The sequence below is a fragment of the Coregonus lavaretus genome (genome assembly GCF_964263955.1).
Source record: "Coregonus lavaretus genome assembly, chromosome: 7".
Lineage (NCBI taxonomy): Eukaryota > Metazoa > Chordata > Actinopteri > Salmoniformes > Salmonidae > Coregonus > Coregonus lavaretus.
Genome location: NC_139994.1, coordinates 20666895 through 20686105, shown reverse-complemented (window position 1 = coordinate 20686105; position 19211 = coordinate 20666895). Strand labels below are relative to the sequence as shown.

Genomic DNA, 19211 nt, shown 5'->3' with positions numbered 1-19211 from the left:
ACTTAAAGGGGTTCTTCCCCCACCAGCCATTGAATATGTATGTTCTTAGGCCCCTAAACATTCTCCCCTGACCTTGCTACCCTGGCAAGAATGTCAAATATGTTTGCTTATTTTTTTTTAAAGGCTCCACTCCTTTATTATATTTTAGGTGCTTCCCTTTTTCCATGTTAGTGTTGGAAGAATCAGGCATGTCCTTATAGCAGTCTGTCTGCTGCAACTCAGACCTTCCTGATGCGGGATGGACAGACGTGATCACACAGTTTTTAGAGCCTCTGACTGACCCTCTCCCTGCAGGTGATGCACCACATCTGGTGGCTGGTGTTGTGCTTTCTGGAGATGTGGATGGGGAATTTCTCCAGTAATCTCTGACCAGGGCCAGGTTAGCCACAGCAGTCACAGCAGCCAGTGACATCATGGGAATGGCAGCTGTGTCCCGTGCCCTCCATACCCTCTATACATGCTCTGTGGTGCTTCTGGTCTGTACTGTCAGTAAGTGCAGATAGTCACTGTGTAGTCACTTTGTTCCTGTAGTGGTGTAAGAAAGACCCATTTGTATTGTCTCTATGGCAGATCGATAGCCTAGCTGTGTTGTGTTTGCAGTAGCAAGAGTACAGCCAGGGTATTGGTTACCCATGCTGTTTTTAGAGGAGGCTCTTGATCTTTGGGGTCATGTAAGCTGGCTGTTTAGGGCCTAGCAGAGGTCTGTAGCAGGGTCACATCTAAATACTAACATCTCTTCCAGGGGTCACTCCCAGTGGCCAACCTTAACCCTAACCCAAGCCTGGCCTGGGGGGAGGATGTTCTCACCGTCTTTCTCCGTGAACTCTGGCCTCCCACACCAGCCTGACAGAAACCTGCTGGTGTGTTCTGTTCTTGTGTGGCTGCTGCTGGCTGACCAACATGGTTCTGACGAGTCTCTGTTAAGTAATTAACTAAAACTGAAGGAACATTCAGGGTCTGGATCCCTTAGGCTACACCTGGTGAACAGAGGAGATCCTAGAGACCGACAGTACACCTGGTGAATAGAGGAGATCCTAGAGACCTACAGTACATCTGGTGAACAGAGGTGATCCTAGAGACCGACAGTACACCTGGTGAATAGAGGAGATCCTAGAGGACTACAGTATATCTGGTACACAGAGGAGATCCTAGAGAACTACAGAGAGGTGCTGAGAGTCCCAAACATCTCTGCATCATAACTGTTGCATAACGGAGGTGTGACATGCCACACGTGTTGTCATCCATCACAAACACCAACTAACCCCCAGCTCAGATCGTTAGTCTTACGTCAGACTAATTACTAAACAGATTACGCAACAGCACAAGTCAACATGTGAGTTATGTTGCAGCAGAGATGTTTCTTATTAATGTTCTGTAAAGCCAGGCTAATGATTGGTTTGTCACAGAGGTGTAGAATGTTCCCATTTATAAACCAGTCTTTGTGTCATCCGTACCAGTCTTTGTTATGCAGAGTTTGTTATGCAGAGCCGACAGATTAGGCTAATCCATGTTAGTTTTTCCCATCAACACTAATTTATTATCACATCGCAACAACACTACATCACACAAAAATCACTATTCCTAGATTTGAACAGAAAAAAATGGGCTTGAAAATAGTGGCTCAAAATGGAAAGTGGTGTTTTCTACTTTGTGTTTTTCATTGTGCTCTGTGATGCCCAGTAGGCTACATTCAGCTTTCTAACCAATACATTCAGCTTGCTGGTGAATACATACATTCAGCACTAAACGTACAACAAGATATTTGAGATCAAAGCACATGGGGAGGCCTAATGACTGATCATAAAACTCTTTAGATTCCTGCTTTTATTGGACCCAGTAGGACTTGAAAGGAGGCTCTTTTTCACAGGTCCAGTTAACAAGAGGAGAGGAATGTAGGGAATGGGGTGCCATGTTGGATTCAGCCCACACTATAGAGAGGATGACAGACAGACAGACAGACAGACAAGGCTAATGTAGCTAGAGTAGCTACAGACACTGAGTGAAGTTAAACCTGACGTTAAACCTGTCCAGAGATATCTCCATATCCATCAGGCGCCACATTCCTGACTGGTGAAACTCTACAGAGCCAGCCTGGCAGTCTGACCGGGTCGTGGGTGGGGGGCCCTCTCAGCCCTCTTACACACAGAGGAATGAAGACACTTCACCTTTCACCCCTAAACCCTGACCTGTACTGGGATGGGAGAGCCAGGTCAGGTGACTGGCCAGCATCACATGGCTTGGTTGAGGCTGTTCTGTTTTTTGTACCTTAGCTCTTCATTTACTGTGACTCCATCTGAAATGGCACCCTATTCCCTACATAGTGCACTACTTTTGACCAGAGCCTATGGGGATGCCATTTCGGATGCCTCCCAGTTAGTTTTCAGACTAGTTCTCCTGGGGAAGATGTTCAAGTTTATTGGGTTCATGTCAGTGTTTTCAGTTCCATGCCCATCTATTCAGCTGTATTCTCTTGGCTCAACATTAGTACCATTATTACATGTTTTGTGGTGCGTTGGTCAACATCGGGCTGAAGTTTATTGACTCTAAATTCCTTTTACCCCGATGCTCTAGAAGCCACATCATGCTCTGATCATTCTCTTTCATCCAACAGGGCTCGGCTGCAGCTCTCACATTACTGGGCTAATTCTCCTTCCATCTTACCCTCCAATTATTTGTCTTTGAATGAATTAATGTCTTTCCATTCTAGTCAGCAGTCTGTTCATCTGGCCTGGAACTTGGTGAGACGCCACCCTTTTCTCTCTCGTTCTCTCTCTCTCATTTCTTAGAATGTTCATAAACTCTTTCTTGACCGTCCAAACTTTCTGTTAGTTCGGAAAGGACATTGGGATTCAGTGAGTCAGTTAGTTCTGATGTCTGGTAACGACCAGCAAGCCTTTGATCAATGAATTCACGTTTGCTTTCCCATCATGCCTCAGTGCAGCGGGATTATTCTTGTCAGGAGTTGTTACGGCAGCCTGCGTGACTGGGCAAAGTGGGCAGATGAAACACACACACAGACTAAGACTGAGACCACAAGCCCAGCATCCTCTGCCTGTCTCTCCATGCCAGTCAGACAGTACTGGGCCTAGTCAAGGTGAAAGAATCCTGTTTTGATCCACTCTCGGCACGACAGGCAGACACAGGTCTGGTCTGGTGTTGTCTGGTCCAAACTGGCCTCTACCACGGCATGCAGTCCTGGGATGGAAACTCCAGCCGGCTGGCCGTGCGGCTGGATCCCAGCAGCCAGCCAGCCAGAATGCAAACTGACAGAATAACGTCCTCAGATAAATCCTGTTTCTAGTGCCAGGACTCAGATCCCACTACATATGCTGCCAGCTTCTCTTGTTATTGAGAATAGGTCTCTCTTTTTAGGAATATTGGATCCTTGGGCAGGCTGGGTCAAGGGGTTTCGTTACCAGGGGAATGTAGTTCCATCAGAGCGTGTCGCATGAGGTGTGCCTGGGACACAGGCCTGCCCAGGGGCGAGGTGTGCCAGGTATTTTGGGACGGAAGGGACGTGTTGGTAGACCAGTCCACCTTGGTAATGAGATGGCACAGTGCAGCCTCGATGTGTTTCCCATCAGCAGACTTGCACTTGTGGCATACATTCTTCCCCATAATAAAAGCTTGTCTGGCTTCAATCTAAATATCATGCTCCCTGCTGCCTCGACCCACAACTAAGAATAACTTCTGCACCACACTTTGATGATATTCAGAAGCTTTGGGAAGCATTCATAAATACAACAGTTGAAAGCAGCACTGAAACAGGAACGGGTGTCTACAGGTATTTTCCAGCCTCTCTGACACGTGTTGTGTCCTGTCATTAGATTCCTTCATTAGTGGGGAAAGTCAACAGTCTGCCTGGGAGTTATGGTTCAGTACAGTAGTGCACAAAACACTCCCACTGTGGTGCTGCTACACATTCCCACTGAAACTATTAGCATATTAGAATACTTTAGCATAGGAAGTAACACACTTTTCCAGCAGAGGGAACACATCCATACCATGTGACCATATGGTTATCCCACATCTATATGCTATAATGTCAGACACACACAACCCCCAGGCAGTTGTCCACCCCAGTAGGGACTATGACTCATGGCCTGTTGCCATGGAAGTGGCGGATGTCCCCTCGTAGGACCTTTTGGTTCCTGTTCCTGCAGCACGGCGCTTCACACTGTCCAGACAAACTTCCTCCCGGGCTGTGGCTCAACACAGCTAGCAGTACATACATGTCCTGAGAGGAAGATCACAGGATGAGTTTATTATGCCTGAGCAGTCATCTCACTATCATACTGTATCTCTATCTTTTTCTCACTCTTATCTCTCTCAATCTCTCTCTCTTTGTTTCTCTTCCTGTCTTTGTGAATGAATGGTCTGAGAAAAGACCTATTTTGGTTTGGGTGGTATCCAGATTTCCATACAGTCATACCGTTCTTCTGCCATCCTGGGATTTATGGTATTACCGGCATAGCACACAAGGGCCACTAAAAATAGTACAAGTAATAGCGAAATTACATAGACGGTATGATCTATATGCTAACGAGCGAAAACAAACAAATTAAATGATAATCCAGCTCATTAAATTATTACAGCATAGCTAATCGCTACAAAATGTTATCGGTTGGTGTGGACATTTACAAGCGAAAGTGAACGAGAGAAATTGTACAAATTAACAAAGTTGTGATGCATGCTTTTCTGAAGGAAGGAGCAGAGGGGAGAACGGAGGAGAAAGAAAAATGCTAGTAGGAAGCACAGGGAAAATATGGCAGCTGTACAGAACTCATTAGCCAACGTGCAATCATTGGATAATAAACTGGATGAGCTCTGATCAAGACTATCCTACCAACGAGACATTAAAAACTGTAATATCTTATGTTTCACCGAGTCGTGGCTGAACGACGACATGGATAACATACAGCTGGCTGTTTTTTTCCCATGCATCGGCAAGATAGAACAGCTGCCTCCAGTAAGACGAGGGGTGGCTGTCTGTGACTATTTGTCAATAACAGCTGGTGCACGAAATATTATATTAAGGAAGTCTCTAGGTTTTGCTTGCCTGAGATAGAGTATCTCATGATAAGCTGCAGACCACACTATTTACCAAGAGTTTTTATATATTTTTTTCATAGCTGTCTATTTACCACCACAAACCGATGCTCGCAATAAGACCGCACACAACAAACTGTATAAGGCCATAAGCAAGCAAGAACATGCTCATCCAGAGGCGGCGCTCCTAGTGGCCCGGAACTTTAATGCAGGGAAACTTACATCCGGTTTACCTCATTTCTACCAGCATGTTAAATGTGCAACCAAGGGGGGAGGGGACTCTAGACCACCTTTACTCCACACACAGAGATGCGTACAAAGCTCTCCCTCGCCCTCCATTTGGCAAATCTGACCATAACTCTATCCTCCTGACTCCTGCTTACAAGCAAAAACTCAAGCAGGAAGTACCAGTGACTCGCTCAATACGGAAGTGGTCGGATGACACAGATGCTAAGCTACAGGACTGTTTTGTTAGCACAGACTGGAATATGTTCCGGGATTCTTCCGATGGCATTGAGGAGTACACCACATCAGTCACTGGCTTCATCAATAAGTTCATCGATGATGTCATCACCACAGTGACCGTACGTACATACCCCAACCAGAAGTCATGGATTACAGGCAACATCCGCACTGAGCTAAAGTGTAGAGCTGCCGCTTTCAAGGAGTGGGACTCTAACCCGGACGCTTATAAGAAATCCCGCTATGCCCTCCGACAAACCATCAAACAGGCAAAGCGTCAATACAGGACTAAGATTGAATCGTACTACACCGGCTCCGACGCTCGTCAGATGTGGAAGGGCTTGCAAACTATTACAGACTACAAAAGGAAGCACAGCCGTGAGCTGCCCAGTGACACGAGCCTACCAGACGAGCTAAATTACTTCTATGCACGCTTCGGGGCAAGCAACACTGAAGCATGCATGAGAGCACCAGCTGTTCCGGACGACTGTGTGATCACCCTCTCCGTAGCCGATGTAAGACCTTTAAACAGGTTAACATTCACAAGGCCGCAGGGCCATACGGATTACCAGGACGTGTACTCCAAGCATGCGCTGACCAACTGGCAAGTGTCTTCACTGACATTTTCAACCTGTCCCTGACTGAGTCTGTAATACCAACATGTTTCAAGAAGACCACCATAGTCCCTGTGCCCAAGAACACCAAGGTAACCTGCCTAAATGACTTCCGACCCGTAGCACTCACGTCTGTAGCCATGAAGTGCTTTGAAAGGTTGGTCATGGCTCACATCAACACCATTATCCCAGGAACCCTAGACCTACTCCAATTTTCATAGCGCCCCAACAGATCCACAGATGACGCAATCTCTATTGCACGCCACACTGCCCTTTCCCACCTGGACAAAAGGAACACTTACGTGAGAATGCTATTCATTGACTATAGCTCAGCGTTCAACACCATAGTGCCCTCAAATCTCATCACTAAGCTAAGGACCCTGGGACAAAACACCTCCCTCTGCAACTGGATCCTGGACTTCCTGACGGGCCGCCCCTAGGTGGTAAGGGTAGGTAACAACACATCTGCCACACTGATCCCCAACACGGGGGCCCCTCGGGGGTGCGTGCTCAGTCCCCTCCTGTACTCCCTGTTCACCCATGACTGCATGGCCAAGCACGACTCCAACACCATCATTAAGTTTGCCGACGACACAACAGTGGTAGGCCTGATCACCGACAACGATGAGAGTCTAGGTCTAAAAGTCTAGGTCCAAAAGGCTTCTTAAGTTTCTACCCCGAAGCCATAAGGCTCCTGAACAGCTAATCAAATGGCTACCCGGACTTGTAAGTAAGCATGTGACAAATCAAATTAGATTTGATTTGATCCAGAGCTCTTTGACTTCTCAAACACGTCAGAAGACCGTTATAAGATATCTGATAGCAAACATTAGGTAGTGAATTGCATAGAAGTGTAACTTCATCACCTCATGTGCGCCGCACAACAGCTCCCGCTTTCTCCTGTTGTGCTATTTACAAACAAACACGTGACTGGATCCACTGTTCTGGGGAACTACTGTAAACTTCCTAATGTAAAATAATGTGACAGGTGAAATTAAAAACGCAATCTGTTTTATCTCAGAATGTATTGCACAAGTTGACTGCAGGAATTAACTTTAAAAGTAGCTATAAAAATCACATTTATTGAAAAACTTTAAAGAAAATAGTTTTGACTGTATTTAAAAACCATCCCATGGCTTTTTCCAAATACCTCGGTATACTGCCTTGACATATTGAGTTGGTTGAACATTTTTTATTTTAGCTCTGTTAAAATACTTTTGCATTATCACACTTACTTGCACTTGCTTGCAGACAGTGTGTTGTGTACAACTGGAGATCAGAATGATTGGTATTCCAACTGTAATCCCACCTGGTGTTTGGTTTGATTACAACTGTTCCTCCTATGGCTCTGTGTTCCACCCCACTGGCTGCAGAGCTACACCAGACCAGCACAGCACAAATCAGGATTTCTCTGTGGCCCAGAGTACAACAGTGTCAGCTACAGGTTCAGCCCACTTAAAGCTTTGTTCTGGAGTGGAGGGAAAGGATTTCACAGTAAACAAACTGAAGGGTTTTAATGAGAAACCTCCCATTGTCCTCAACTCCTTGTGTGGGTGTTTCTTTAGAGTGGGACTGGTAAACTTGCTTTACCCAGGAGTCGAGTTAGAAGAGGTTGGACTAAGACCTGTTTATGTGTATGGTAATGAGAGCTGCATAAATGTATTGCTGCAAATAAAGTTCTGTTCTGTGTTTCAGAAAAGGTTCTAACCAGTTCTATTTCTCCTGTTATGTGTTTCAGAGGAGGTCGACTACAGCAGCTATGGGACCCACTCTTTGACCCGGAAGAAGAAGGCTGTGGTGGCGCTGCGGAACGACGTCAACAGGAAGCGACCTCACATCCGCATCGGAATGCCACAGGACTTCCGGCCAGTCTCCTCCATCATCGATGTGGACATCTTGCCGGAGTCCCACCGCCGTGTTCGTCTCTACCGCCATGGCTCCGACAAACCCCTGGGGTTCTACATCCGGGACGGGACCAGCGTAAGGGTGACGCCCCATGGCCTGGAGAAGGTTCCTGGGATCTTCATCTCCCGCATGGTGCCTGGGGGCCTGGCTGAGAGCACAGGCCTGCTGGCTGTTAACGACGAGGTCCTGGAGGTCAATGGCATCGAGGTGACTGGGAAGACATTGGACCAGGTGACGGACATGATGATTGCCAACAGCCACAACCTGATTGTCACAGTGAAGCCGGTGAACCAGCGGAACAACGTGGTGCGAGCCAGCCGGATCTCTGGCAGCTCCGGTCAGTCGTCAGACAGCAGCGGTTCCACCGGCTACCCCAGCCTGTCCACCGCAGCCATGGCGACCGGCGCCCACGGCTACGCCGACGAGCTGGAGAGCGACGAGGAGTCAGACATCGTCATAGAGAGCAGCCTCAAGCGGCCGTCGCAGCGCTCCAACGCATCAGTGGTGTCCGTGGCATCAACAACATCACGCTCCCACATCCAAGCCCCTCCCCCAGCTCCCGTGGAATACCCCAGCCCCCCTACCCGACCCCTCTCTGTGGTTTCCACTGCCTCCTTCCACTCCCAGCCCAGCCTAAACGGCCTCTCCCACCACGGTAGCCTCAGCTATATGCTGCACAGGGACCTGAACCTCCAGCACCCCCAGTACCAGCCCCATACCCTCCAGCACCACCATCCCCAGCACCACAGTAGCAACCCAGCCCTCCGGGAGAGCAACGACAGCCTGCACAAAATCCTCAGCACCATGAGGACGGACCCTCGACACAGCCTGGCTCTGCCCCGGGGAGGGGTGGAGGAGGACGGCACCGTCATCACCCTATAATACACACACCTACACTTATGATACAGACACACACATACGCACACACTTGGATGTGAGCTGGAGCATCCCCAGTCTGGTATATCCACCATGAGAATGAACGTTGTTCCTCAAACCTCCTCCTAATTTCGTTAAATTTTTTCTAAGACAAATAATCCAGGAAACAAGGAGATTTTATTCTGTGTTTGTGTTTGAACGTTTTCTATGTCTTGTAAATTAGCATTTTAGGCGAGTCCACTGTATGTTATAGTCCTGATGGGATTCACCTGCTATCCTTTAGTGACCACTATCTTCTTTTTGGGACCAACTCTGAGCTTTTGTTTTTAAGAACAATTATATGCGTCTGTACAATGCTGCCTGTCTGTACTGATTCGCTATCTCTGTATTTTAACTGGAGATTCTCATCAATCATCTGTATCTGTTCCAATACATTATTTTAAGCTTTAATAAGAAGTGTTGGATCATCACATGTATTAAAACTCTTACTTCCCTTACCAGCAGTCATTTATACCTGGTACGTTTTGAACCGTTATCAAGGAATACTTCCTACACTAAACATGGGGCTAGTCTATATCCTGTTTCCTCTTCTCCACCGGTTCTGTTTGTGAAGCTCCTAAAATGGATTCCGGGAATGCAACATGCTCTCTGGAAAAAAGCCACTAGCTGACTAGCACCCCTCTCACCTCACTGCTAATGAACTCTTATCTTTACTGTTTACTCAAGATGCCTCAGCTCAGCTGTGAACCCTGTTAGTTACAGCAGGCAGGGGGATGTGAACCATGTTAGTTACAGCAGGCAGGGGGCTGTGAACCCTGTTAGTTACAGCAGGCAGGGGGATGTGACTGTTACAGCAGGGAGGGGGATGTGAACCCTGTTACACCAGGCAGGACTGCTAGGGTGTGAAGGTGATAACACCGGAATTTGCGTCTGCTTAACCTCACTCATTCACTTTCCTACACTATTGGGCACACACATTGAGATCCATGTTCGGATCTAGTGGTACTTTGGTTTACAAGCACAATCTATCCATCCATGATATGGTAAACTTTTATGAAGTATATGGATTCTGTGGGACACTAAGCCATCCATCTGTTGTTTGATTTTTGTATGGGATTCTTCTCACCATTATTCACATTGTAGTTCAAGGTTAGCACATTTTCTGTTGTTGTTGAACAATCTTGTTGTTTCAACTCTTTAAATCTCCATGTTAGTACTCCCTGGATTAATATAGGATTAACACCCCATTTTGGTTCACAAATATGTCATTTTTGTTGCTCTTTCCTTTTCCTCTCCCCATAGGCTGCTCCGGTTACCTAGGTCACTGTGTTCTTCTGACCATAGAGGTTATTCCCTGCATATCTTCACTATGGACAGTCAGTTCAACCCTGTTGAGTAGTGCTATAATGTGTTGGTCACTGCCCCCACCTGGTAGTACCATCGACTCAGTGTGGGCAACATATTCACACCTAAGAAATATTACAGGTTTTATATTTATTACAGAAACGTCTCAATTTTTCTGGAATAATGTCTATTGTTTTACTATCTTTTTAATGTACATAAGGATTTTATAATAGATTTTTACAAGGAAAAACAATGACCTATGAACAAGCAATTCCATTAGGTATTATGGTACGAGGATGATTATGATTGGGAATATTTCTGTATATCATGTAAACTGGACTGTTTATATTCTATATGATGATGATGTACAGACGTTTCTATACATTCTCCACACATACATTAGAGAAAAGGTTTGTAAAACACTTTGTGCCTTTTAATTCATTTTAGTCCAGATATGTACTGAGCACTCAAATGTAAACAAGTTGAATGGATATTGGGGCTTGATCTGTAATTGCTCAATCATTATTTAGTAGGCCTAGTTGCTCTTTCAACATAGTAAACTGTAAGTATCACTTCAACTAATTTCCACAATTGAAATTCAAAATCTTTATGCAATTAATTTGAATTGTATTGTGAATGTTGTGTTCATATTATTTTCTTACTGTTTTGTAATTTTTGGGAGAGAATTTGAAATAAAGGTTTTAAATACACTTGCTGTCCTGTTTCATTTCCATTTTCTATTGTAGAACGTTGTTGCAGTTGACTGATATAGAAAAGGAACGTTTCCTGTGTGTTTATAATGGAGATTGAGTCCCGCGTTCAACTTGAGATGGAGAAACGGCCGATTTAAAAATTGCGTCTTTTCGCTTAGTTCTACTTGACCCTTGTAAGCCGCCATCCACAGTTTCAACCACGTGATTTAATCATCTGACAATCATAACACGGTAGCAGAAAGCAACATCAAGAAACTGGGCAGAGATGGAGCCTAGGATGGAAAATAGGGTAGGTTTTCTCTCCCCACTGGAGGAGTCCAGTGCCGAGGTGAGTCGGGATAGTGGCATCGTGTCGCAGAGTGCGAGTAGTTTATCCATGTTGAGCGAGGTCCTAAGTAGTGGCACCGTGTCACAAAGCCCCAGCTTCGGCGCAGCAGTCTCGCAGAGTCCGAGCTTCAACGCCGAGGGGCCCAACACGGACCCAGACCACAACCAGGAGGATGAGATCCTGAGACTCACTGCTTTCAGTTACTCCTCCTACATCAGAGCTACTGCTGGAGATGAGGTTAGAATTGATCAACCTTTCCGATAGAGGTCAAATACAGCATCCTGTCTATGCTGAGAGGTGCAACGTGCTAGCTATAACTGGATACGCGTGGACCAAGTTAAATGTCACTTGACTGTGGTTATATCCATGTCCTTTCCATACCCCACAGATCCTGTGTTTGGAGAAAAGTCTGGAGGAAATGCTGACTAGGGTGGATGAATTTGTAGGAATGCTTGACATGGTACGTGTTAAGAGAGGCAGTATGTCTGTTAAATGTATTTGAAATATGCATTTCAATTACTTCTGTGCATTTTGTAATTTGTATTACACTGGGCTGAACTACACGCCAATGTATTTTTAAAAAAAAGATACTTTCGAGAGCTGTAATTTGTATTTAAGATACAAGAATAGTTTTCTAGGTATACCATTTATTTTTATAGCGGTTCACAATTTTGTGGCCCCCTCTCACCCTGCATTGGTATCAGATGTCTGATGGCACTATGGTGTGATAAGTGCATCTGCTAAATGAACGAAATATAATGGTATATGTAAAAATTGACAATTGAAAAGCATGCTGAGTATTATTCTAATGAGCTCCACCTGACACAAGGCCAATAATAATATCCAGTGTGCTTTGAAGTTCATTTTGGTATGTTCATTTTCATATATACATTTTGGTAATTTAGCAGACACTCTTATCCAGAGTGACTTACAGTCAGTGCATTCAACTAAGGGAGATAAATAACAACATATCACAGTTATAGCAAGTAAAGCGTTTCTGAAACCGTTACTGGGAATGGTGTTGCTGTTTGGACCAGCTACTTGCAAATGTATTTCTGTATTTTAAGATGCAAAATACATGTATTTTAATTAAATACATTTCAAATTACAAGTATTTTGTAGTTTTTTTGATACATTGATCTTTATGGTATTTTGTAATTGTATTTTGTAATTTTTGCCCACTCCTGTATGTGCTGTTCATGTCCTCGTCTCTGAACGTGGGTGAGAAATGAATAACTTTTCTTCCTCTGGTTATAGATCCGCAACGACACATCACAGATTGTCAACGAGAACCTACCTCAAATACATAGAAAATCAGAAGAGATGAGACAAATATACAGAAAGATTGACAAGTTGGATGTAAGTGTGATTTAATTAATGTAATTGATAATGACCAGTATGTTTTCATTGACATGACATGATCTGTGTACCAACTGGCACCCTGTTTACTATATTTGGGACACTGATATGGTAGTACTGTATCTGACCCTGTTCCCTGGTGTTGTTTCCAGGCATTTGTGAAGATTGTAGGTGCCAACGTGAATGTCATGGAGGAGCAGGTCACTCAAGCAGAGAGGGAACAAGGAACCCTGCCGGGCGCCTTCAGAAAGATGTTCCGCACCATGAATGTCCCGGGCTTTCTCAATGTGAGGATTTAATCAACCAACCAACCAATCAATCCGCATTTGAGTCAACAATTAAGGCATTTTCCATTTGAAGTGTGAATGCTGTATTCCTATACTTAATCACTATCTCCTCTGAACACAGGAGGCTGCTGAGGGAGGGTGGCTCATAATAATGGCTGAAACTGAGTGAATGGAATGGCATCAAACACATGGAAACCATGTATTTGATACCATTCCACCTATTCCGCTCCAGCCATTACCACGAACCTGTCCTCCCAAATTAAGGTGCCATCAACCTCCTGTGCCCCTGAACCTCTCTAACACCCAGAAAACTCAGATTCAAAATCCCATTTACCAGCTTTATTATGTCAAAATACATTTGTTGATCACCAAATATGGCGCTTCGCTGAGCAACTACTGTATCTTAATTTACTCCCATCTAAAGGTCTAAATAAAAATGTACAAGCAACTGAAAAAATTCCATATTCGGCACCTCCAATCACTCATTACTGCCACGCAGTAATGCCACGCAGTAATGAGGATTTTTTCCGATTGCTTGTCCTTTTTTGTAGACCCTTTTTGGATGTAAATACCGGCCCTAACGGGAGTACATGAAGATAATTGCTCAGCTAAACTCCATATTTGGTGATCAACAAACGTGTTTTGACATAATGCTTGCAGAGCTGGTGAATTGGAGTTTGAACCAGAGCTTTCTGGGCATTAGAGAGGTCTCTAACACACAGATACTGGTTCATATCTCCATATGATCATCTGCTATTCATGATTTAGTTTATGTTTTAACTTTTTGAATTGCTTTTGTAATGTTTTATTTTTTATTAAATGGTAGGTCTCCTGGCCTATACATTGCTCTCAGTGGATATAAATTATGAACCATATTTTTTGTCTCTGCAGAAACCAGCCAGCCCCAGAAGGCATCAGCAGCAGCATCAGGAGCTTCCCCCAGTGTTCAAAACAGATGATTATTTCACCCCACACCCAGGACACTGAAAGTTTGTCTGAAATTACACCCTATTCCTTATTTAGTGTATGACTCCCACACATCACACATGCAATGGTCAGCCTAAGTCCTCCTTTAGGCCAGGTGACTTCAGTCTGCATGGCTGTCTGGACTGGACCCGAGCCATTGATTGTGATGGATATGGCTCTGGACCTTACTATAATACTAATGTGCTCTGGACTGGAAGATCTGAGGTTCACCAATTTTAACTAGCAATATAGTGTTGGCTCTCTTTCTCTTTCACAAGTGGCTGTGAAGACACTAAAGAAATCAGACTCTAATTGGATGTGGACACCTGCAATAGGAAAATGGTGTTATTGATCTAAAGACTTCTTTTTTAAGACTCTGTTTTTCAAGTTCCTCCAAGTGTTTCCCCTTTTCTGATCTTTGTTGATATTAATCATCACACTTGTAATCTCACCAACAGTATGATTTGAAATATATGGTGTTCAAGCTTGACTAAACCTTAACATGATATGGTACTTTTACTTTGAGTGACATTCTGTCTGTAGACATCTGTTTTTAGAATGCTATTGTTTCTTGTTTGTATGGTGTGGAATTGGCTATTTGTAATTCTCCACACACTGCACCAAGCAACATCTATTTGTTTAACATACTATTTTGTCATAGTTGTATATTATTTGAAACTTTTGTCACTAATGATCATCATACCAAATAATTATAAATAAAGTGGTTTCTTTCTTATTGATTGACTTTCAGTAAACCCTCATCTGGAAAGATGTTATTGAGTGTCACACAACTACAGATATCAAAATTTATCAGAGGTATACACAGCTAGCTGCAACATAAAGCACTTGCTGAAAACCAAACTATTTTGTCACTTTCTCTAGGCTCCAAAAATCTCGTAAAATAACTTTTATCAAATTCTCAATGTTATGCAAAAGCATACATTGTGTCATATCCATTAACTCACAATTGTCCACATTTACTGACATAATATTGAACACAACTAATTTAATATACATTTCATTATCAATGGGCTGAAAATAATAGAACTACCAAGGCTGGTTGCACTGAAGTAAAACAATTTCCTGTCATCATTTAGATGGAACGCCCTTTTGGGGGCCATTCACGCTCTTAGGTACCCGTCAATCAAACCGAGACGCGCCTCTATTGGTCGTTTAGCCCTTGTATATGACAACACAACCTGTATTCCGGATGAAGCGGGAAAGGCGTGTATCCACACTTGATTGCTAGCTAGTTGCATGTTAAGGTAAGTTTCATATTACGTTTTAAACAACCATTAAGGAATAAAAACGTGTAGTTTATAGGGGAAATTATTAATTGCAACGCAAAGTAAAAGTTTAGCTGTCATTTTCAGAGTGGAATGATGTACTGACTTTAAACTAGTTTAGCGAGCTAACTACATTAACTTGCTAGCTAACTAGCGTTTCCATTTTAGTCATTTAGCAGAGGCTCTTATCCAGAGATACTTACATGAGCCATTAGGGTTAAGTGCCTTTCGGTTACTGGTCCAATGCTCTTTACAGCCGGGCTACCCGCCGCCTCTTTTCGAGATCTAGGAAGCCATTCTCGTGCTCATGTTCTCTTGATAAGTGCATAACTTCCATTGATTGTAATTCCAATAATTCAGAGTGATTCTGAAACACGTGAGGTGTGCTCATCACCAGGTATATCAGGGATGTGCTGCTGGCTACTTCATTTTCAAGGCGCTTTTTCCTCCAGATTCCAACCTACACTTTGAACCATGGCAAGCAAACCGGTGTGGGAGCAGATAGGTGCAGGCTTTGTGCAACATTATTACCAACAGTTTGATTCTGATAGAACCAAACTTGCTGACCTCTATGTGAGTATTTTCATTTCAACACATTTAGAGATGTTTAATGGTGTTTCATGGACCAACCTTGTCATCTGGAAACCTGGGGTGAATCTCAAGTCTCTCGATTCCTAGCCTCCTCCCCTCGGACTCTCCTCCAAATAGCTCTTAAACTCTAGAAGGCATTCTGCCTTCTCCCTACAGTTTTCAGCCATTAGCTTCGCCCACGACTGGCTCATGTGAACTACAATCCCGACGCTGTGTTTAACGTTTAGAAATGTCAATAGTCATCACTTGCGATACGGCTTTTGAAACATATGAACATGGGCCCTTTCATCGAGAGAATTCTTCAAATACAAAAAAACATACTTACTGTAGCAGTTTTGCACTGATCCATACAGCTATGGGTGCATCCATTCGACCAAACTACAGTTCCGCTACACTTCTCGAGTTACGCTTACACACAGGTGTGTAAGTCCTGTGTAGCTCAGTTGGTAGAGCATGGCGCTTGCAACGCCAGGGTTGTGGGTTCGTTTCCCACAGGGGACCAGTATGAAAAAATGTATGCACTAACTGTAAGTCGCTCTGGATAAGAGCGTCTGCTAAATGACTTAAATGTGTTTGTGGTAAGCTAGATAACACAGGTGGTCGCCTCTCGTCATACATCAAAACCATACCGCAAGCGATGCGTGTTAATGTTCAGATTAAGCGTCGGGCCTCTTAACAAAACTCCCCCGTATAGAAGACGCCTTCGTCCAATGACTAATGTGTAATGGAACTAAGAGTCATGATCAAGGGCTATCCTCCAAAGTGCTTTGAGAAAGTGGCATGGATGAAGAGGACAAGGAATCAAGGAAATACTTTTGAGATGGACCCCTGGGGTGTATTCATTAGTCGGATTCCGTTGCGAAACGTTTGTGTTGGTAAACGTTTTGCAATGGAAACAGTTTACGCCAAACTGAAAATGTTTTGCAACGAAAACAAGAGTTTCTATTGGACAAATTTGGGTAGGTTCCTCCCCGTTCCTAGAGTAAATGCTAAAAACATTTTGCAAGGAATCCAACTAATGGATACACCCATGCTCATGTTGTTCAGTGTCTAACTGATATGATTTCAGTGAGAGCTCACTGTCTCAATAAATGACTGATGTGTGTCTCCAGACTGATGCGTCATGTTTAACATGGGAAGGAGTTGGTTTCCAGGGGCACAAAGCCATTATGGAGAAAATCACTGTAAGTGACCTCTTCGTTTAAGCTTCACTTCATCAAACTAATTATAATGCATAACCTAATTATTTCACATGGTACAGACATATAGACCTCTTATTGTCACTCTTACTGCAGAGCTTACCGTTCCAGTCGATCCAGCACAGCATCACCGCACAGGACCACCAGCCCACGCCAGACAGCTGTGTGATGAGCATGGTGATGGGACAGCTCAAGGTAGGTCGTTTCAAAAGTAGTGGACGCACGTCCAGTGACTTGCTGGCGTAACAGAGTTCATACCAAAAACTCACCCACAGCTTGGGATGGTGCCAGTGATTTGCATCCTTTTGTGGTGTATATGTTTTCAAGTTGGTGGTCACGTGTGTTAACTGTTTTTGCGAGGCAGAGGATCGTAGTTCAAGCCAAGTCAGAGGCAAGTGGAGGGAGGAAATTAAGCTGCTAAGCTAGCACAGTGACACCGGTTACACTGGGTATTGCTATCCGCACACTAGGGCTGAAACGGTGCGCATTAAATTGCGGGAGCATTCATCAGTGTCTTTATTTCACTGCTGAACATGGAAGGAGCTGCTCCTGTTTTTTCATTTTAATAGCACCTGAAGACGCTTGTTGAGCTTAAAGGGATACTTTGGGATTTTGGCAATGAAGCTGTTTATTTACTTCCCTAGAGTCAGATGAACTCGTGGATACCATTTTTATGTCTGCGTTAGCATAATGACGAAGTCTATGGTATCTGCTAGCATGCTAGTAGAGACATAAAAATGGTATCCACAAGTTAATCTGACTCTGGGGAAGTAAATAAACAGCTTCATTGCCAAATTCCCCAAGTATCCCTTTAACTGTATTAAACTTTAAAGAAATAAAATCGATGGTTCCTATTATGGTTAATTTCTACTGTATGCAATGTAGTGGAGTAAACTATTTGTAGAGGATGATCTTCATCTTTTCTTTAAAAAGGCTGACGCGGACCAGGTGATGGGGTTTCAACAAACTTTCCTGCTGAAGAACGTGGACAACAAATGGATCTGCACAAATGACATGTTCAGATTGGCACTACATAACTTCGGAGCGTAGGAGGAAATGGAAGGATCACGTACATTCCACAGAGAGAGTTAGCTTTTTATATTACATTTCAACTTTACATGTATGTGTTTTGTTAGAGAATGCTTGTCAGATTCTTTTGTCTTCAATAAACTCATGTTAACCCATTTTAAAAGACTGTGTTCTGGACAGTTAACTGCAGACTGTTACAGTGGTGGTGAATGATGCACAGGAACACAACATAATAAATTCATTCCCAAATACATTTGGTACAATTTGCCTTATTCTGTTATTCAAACTATCCCTATTAGTTCCCAATATTGGCTAACATTTCATCCTTGTTATTAGGACCATAATGTTGATGTTTCTATTAAAAAGGGAATGGATGATCCTCTTAGTGATGCTTTTGGCATAATGCTGCCATGGCTGTGAACAATAAATTGCATGTCTGAAATGGCACCCTATTCCCTATAAAGAGTGCCATTTCAGATGCAGCCTGAACTAGGGAATAGCTAAATTGCATACTCCTCTTGTCTCCTTCTCAAAACCCATTGGATGAGAACGCCAGAGGTCCTTCTGACCTCCAATGGATTTTGAGAATGGGAAGACGAGAGCGGACGTGAGGCGTATGCAATTGAGATTTTCCCATAGGGAAATCTCCTCCAGCCAGGTACAGACTGCATCATAAATGGCTGTTTCCTCAATGGTTTGATGTTGATCACGTGAGGCACATGCTCAAATGAAGGCTAGCCAGCTTCATCCTCACTGTTTTCAGTTTCCTTTTTGTGTTATGAAGATCCCTTGACCCTTATACACTTGTATAGTAAGGTTTGTCATTTATCATGTAAACTCCTATAAGTTGACCGGCTGTGCGTCTGTTGTCCTGCAACACAATGAAATGTCTGCTTACGAAATGACACCCTATATACCCCAATATAGTGCACTACTTTTGACTAGGGCTAGTGTCCTATATAGGGAATAGGGTGTCATTTCAGATGCAGGCAAGCAAATGATGACGGCAGGCCCTCTAGCTTGAGACCAAGACATAAACCCAGATGACCTATTGACCCTGATAGCAAATACAACCCAAACACCAAATAATCTCAGGAATATGTGCAAAAACGATGAATGCATTCTGCTACAGTACTTTGTCTCTTCTGAAACAATATACACCGCATTCTCGCTACCTCGTCTGGCACCTTGTTCACATATGAC

At 43.8% G+C, this 19211-nt stretch overlaps 3 protein-coding genes across 4 annotated transcripts in view; all 3 read left to right on the top strand.

Annotated features, from left to right (window-relative positions):
- Nucleotides 1-10953, top strand: part of LOC311131749 (partitioning defective 6 homolog gamma-like) — a 38639-nt gene extending 27686 nt beyond the window's left edge. Inside the window, exon 3 of the mRNA XM_084164876.1 lies at nucleotides 7864-10953. Within this exon, the coding sequence (XP_084021002.1) occupies nucleotides 7864-8912 (1049 nt within the window). The 3' untranslated portion in view covers nucleotides 8913-10953. The remainder of the gene's footprint in view (nucleotides 1-7863) is intronic.
- Nucleotides 10954-11186: 233 nt separating this feature from the next.
- LOC311131695 (biogenesis of lysosome-related organelles complex 1 subunit 4-like) lies at nucleotides 11187-14639 on the top strand. The gene is made up of 5 exons (XM_084164804.1): nucleotides 11187-11528; nucleotides 11680-11751; nucleotides 12549-12650; nucleotides 12803-12937; nucleotides 13829-14639. The coding sequence occupies exons 1-5, from the start codon at nucleotides 11229-11231 to the stop codon at nucleotides 13922-13924; spliced, it is 705 nt and encodes a 234-aa protein (XP_084020930.1). The 5' UTR covers nucleotides 11187-11228; the 3' UTR covers nucleotides 13925-14639.
- Nucleotides 14640-15104: 465 nt separating this feature from the next.
- Nucleotides 15105-18261, top strand: LOC311132846 (nuclear transport factor 2-like). Of its 2 annotated transcripts, none has more exons than XM_084166200.1 (5): nucleotides 15105-15168; nucleotides 15642-15762; nucleotides 16893-16964; nucleotides 17076-17174; nucleotides 17913-18261. In XM_084166200.1, exons 2-5 carry the CDS (start codon nucleotides 15664-15666, stop codon nucleotides 18027-18029), a joined length of 387 nt encoding a protein of 128 aa, XP_084022326.1. In that variant the 5' UTR covers nucleotides 15105-15168; nucleotides 15642-15663; the 3' UTR covers nucleotides 18030-18261. The 2 variants fall into 2 exon arrangements, with proteins under 2 accessions (XP_084022326.1, XP_084022327.1); XM_084166201.1 differs by having other exon boundaries at nucleotides 15116-15168; nucleotides 15587-15762.
- The last annotated feature ends 950 nt before the right edge of the window (nucleotides 18262-19211 follow it).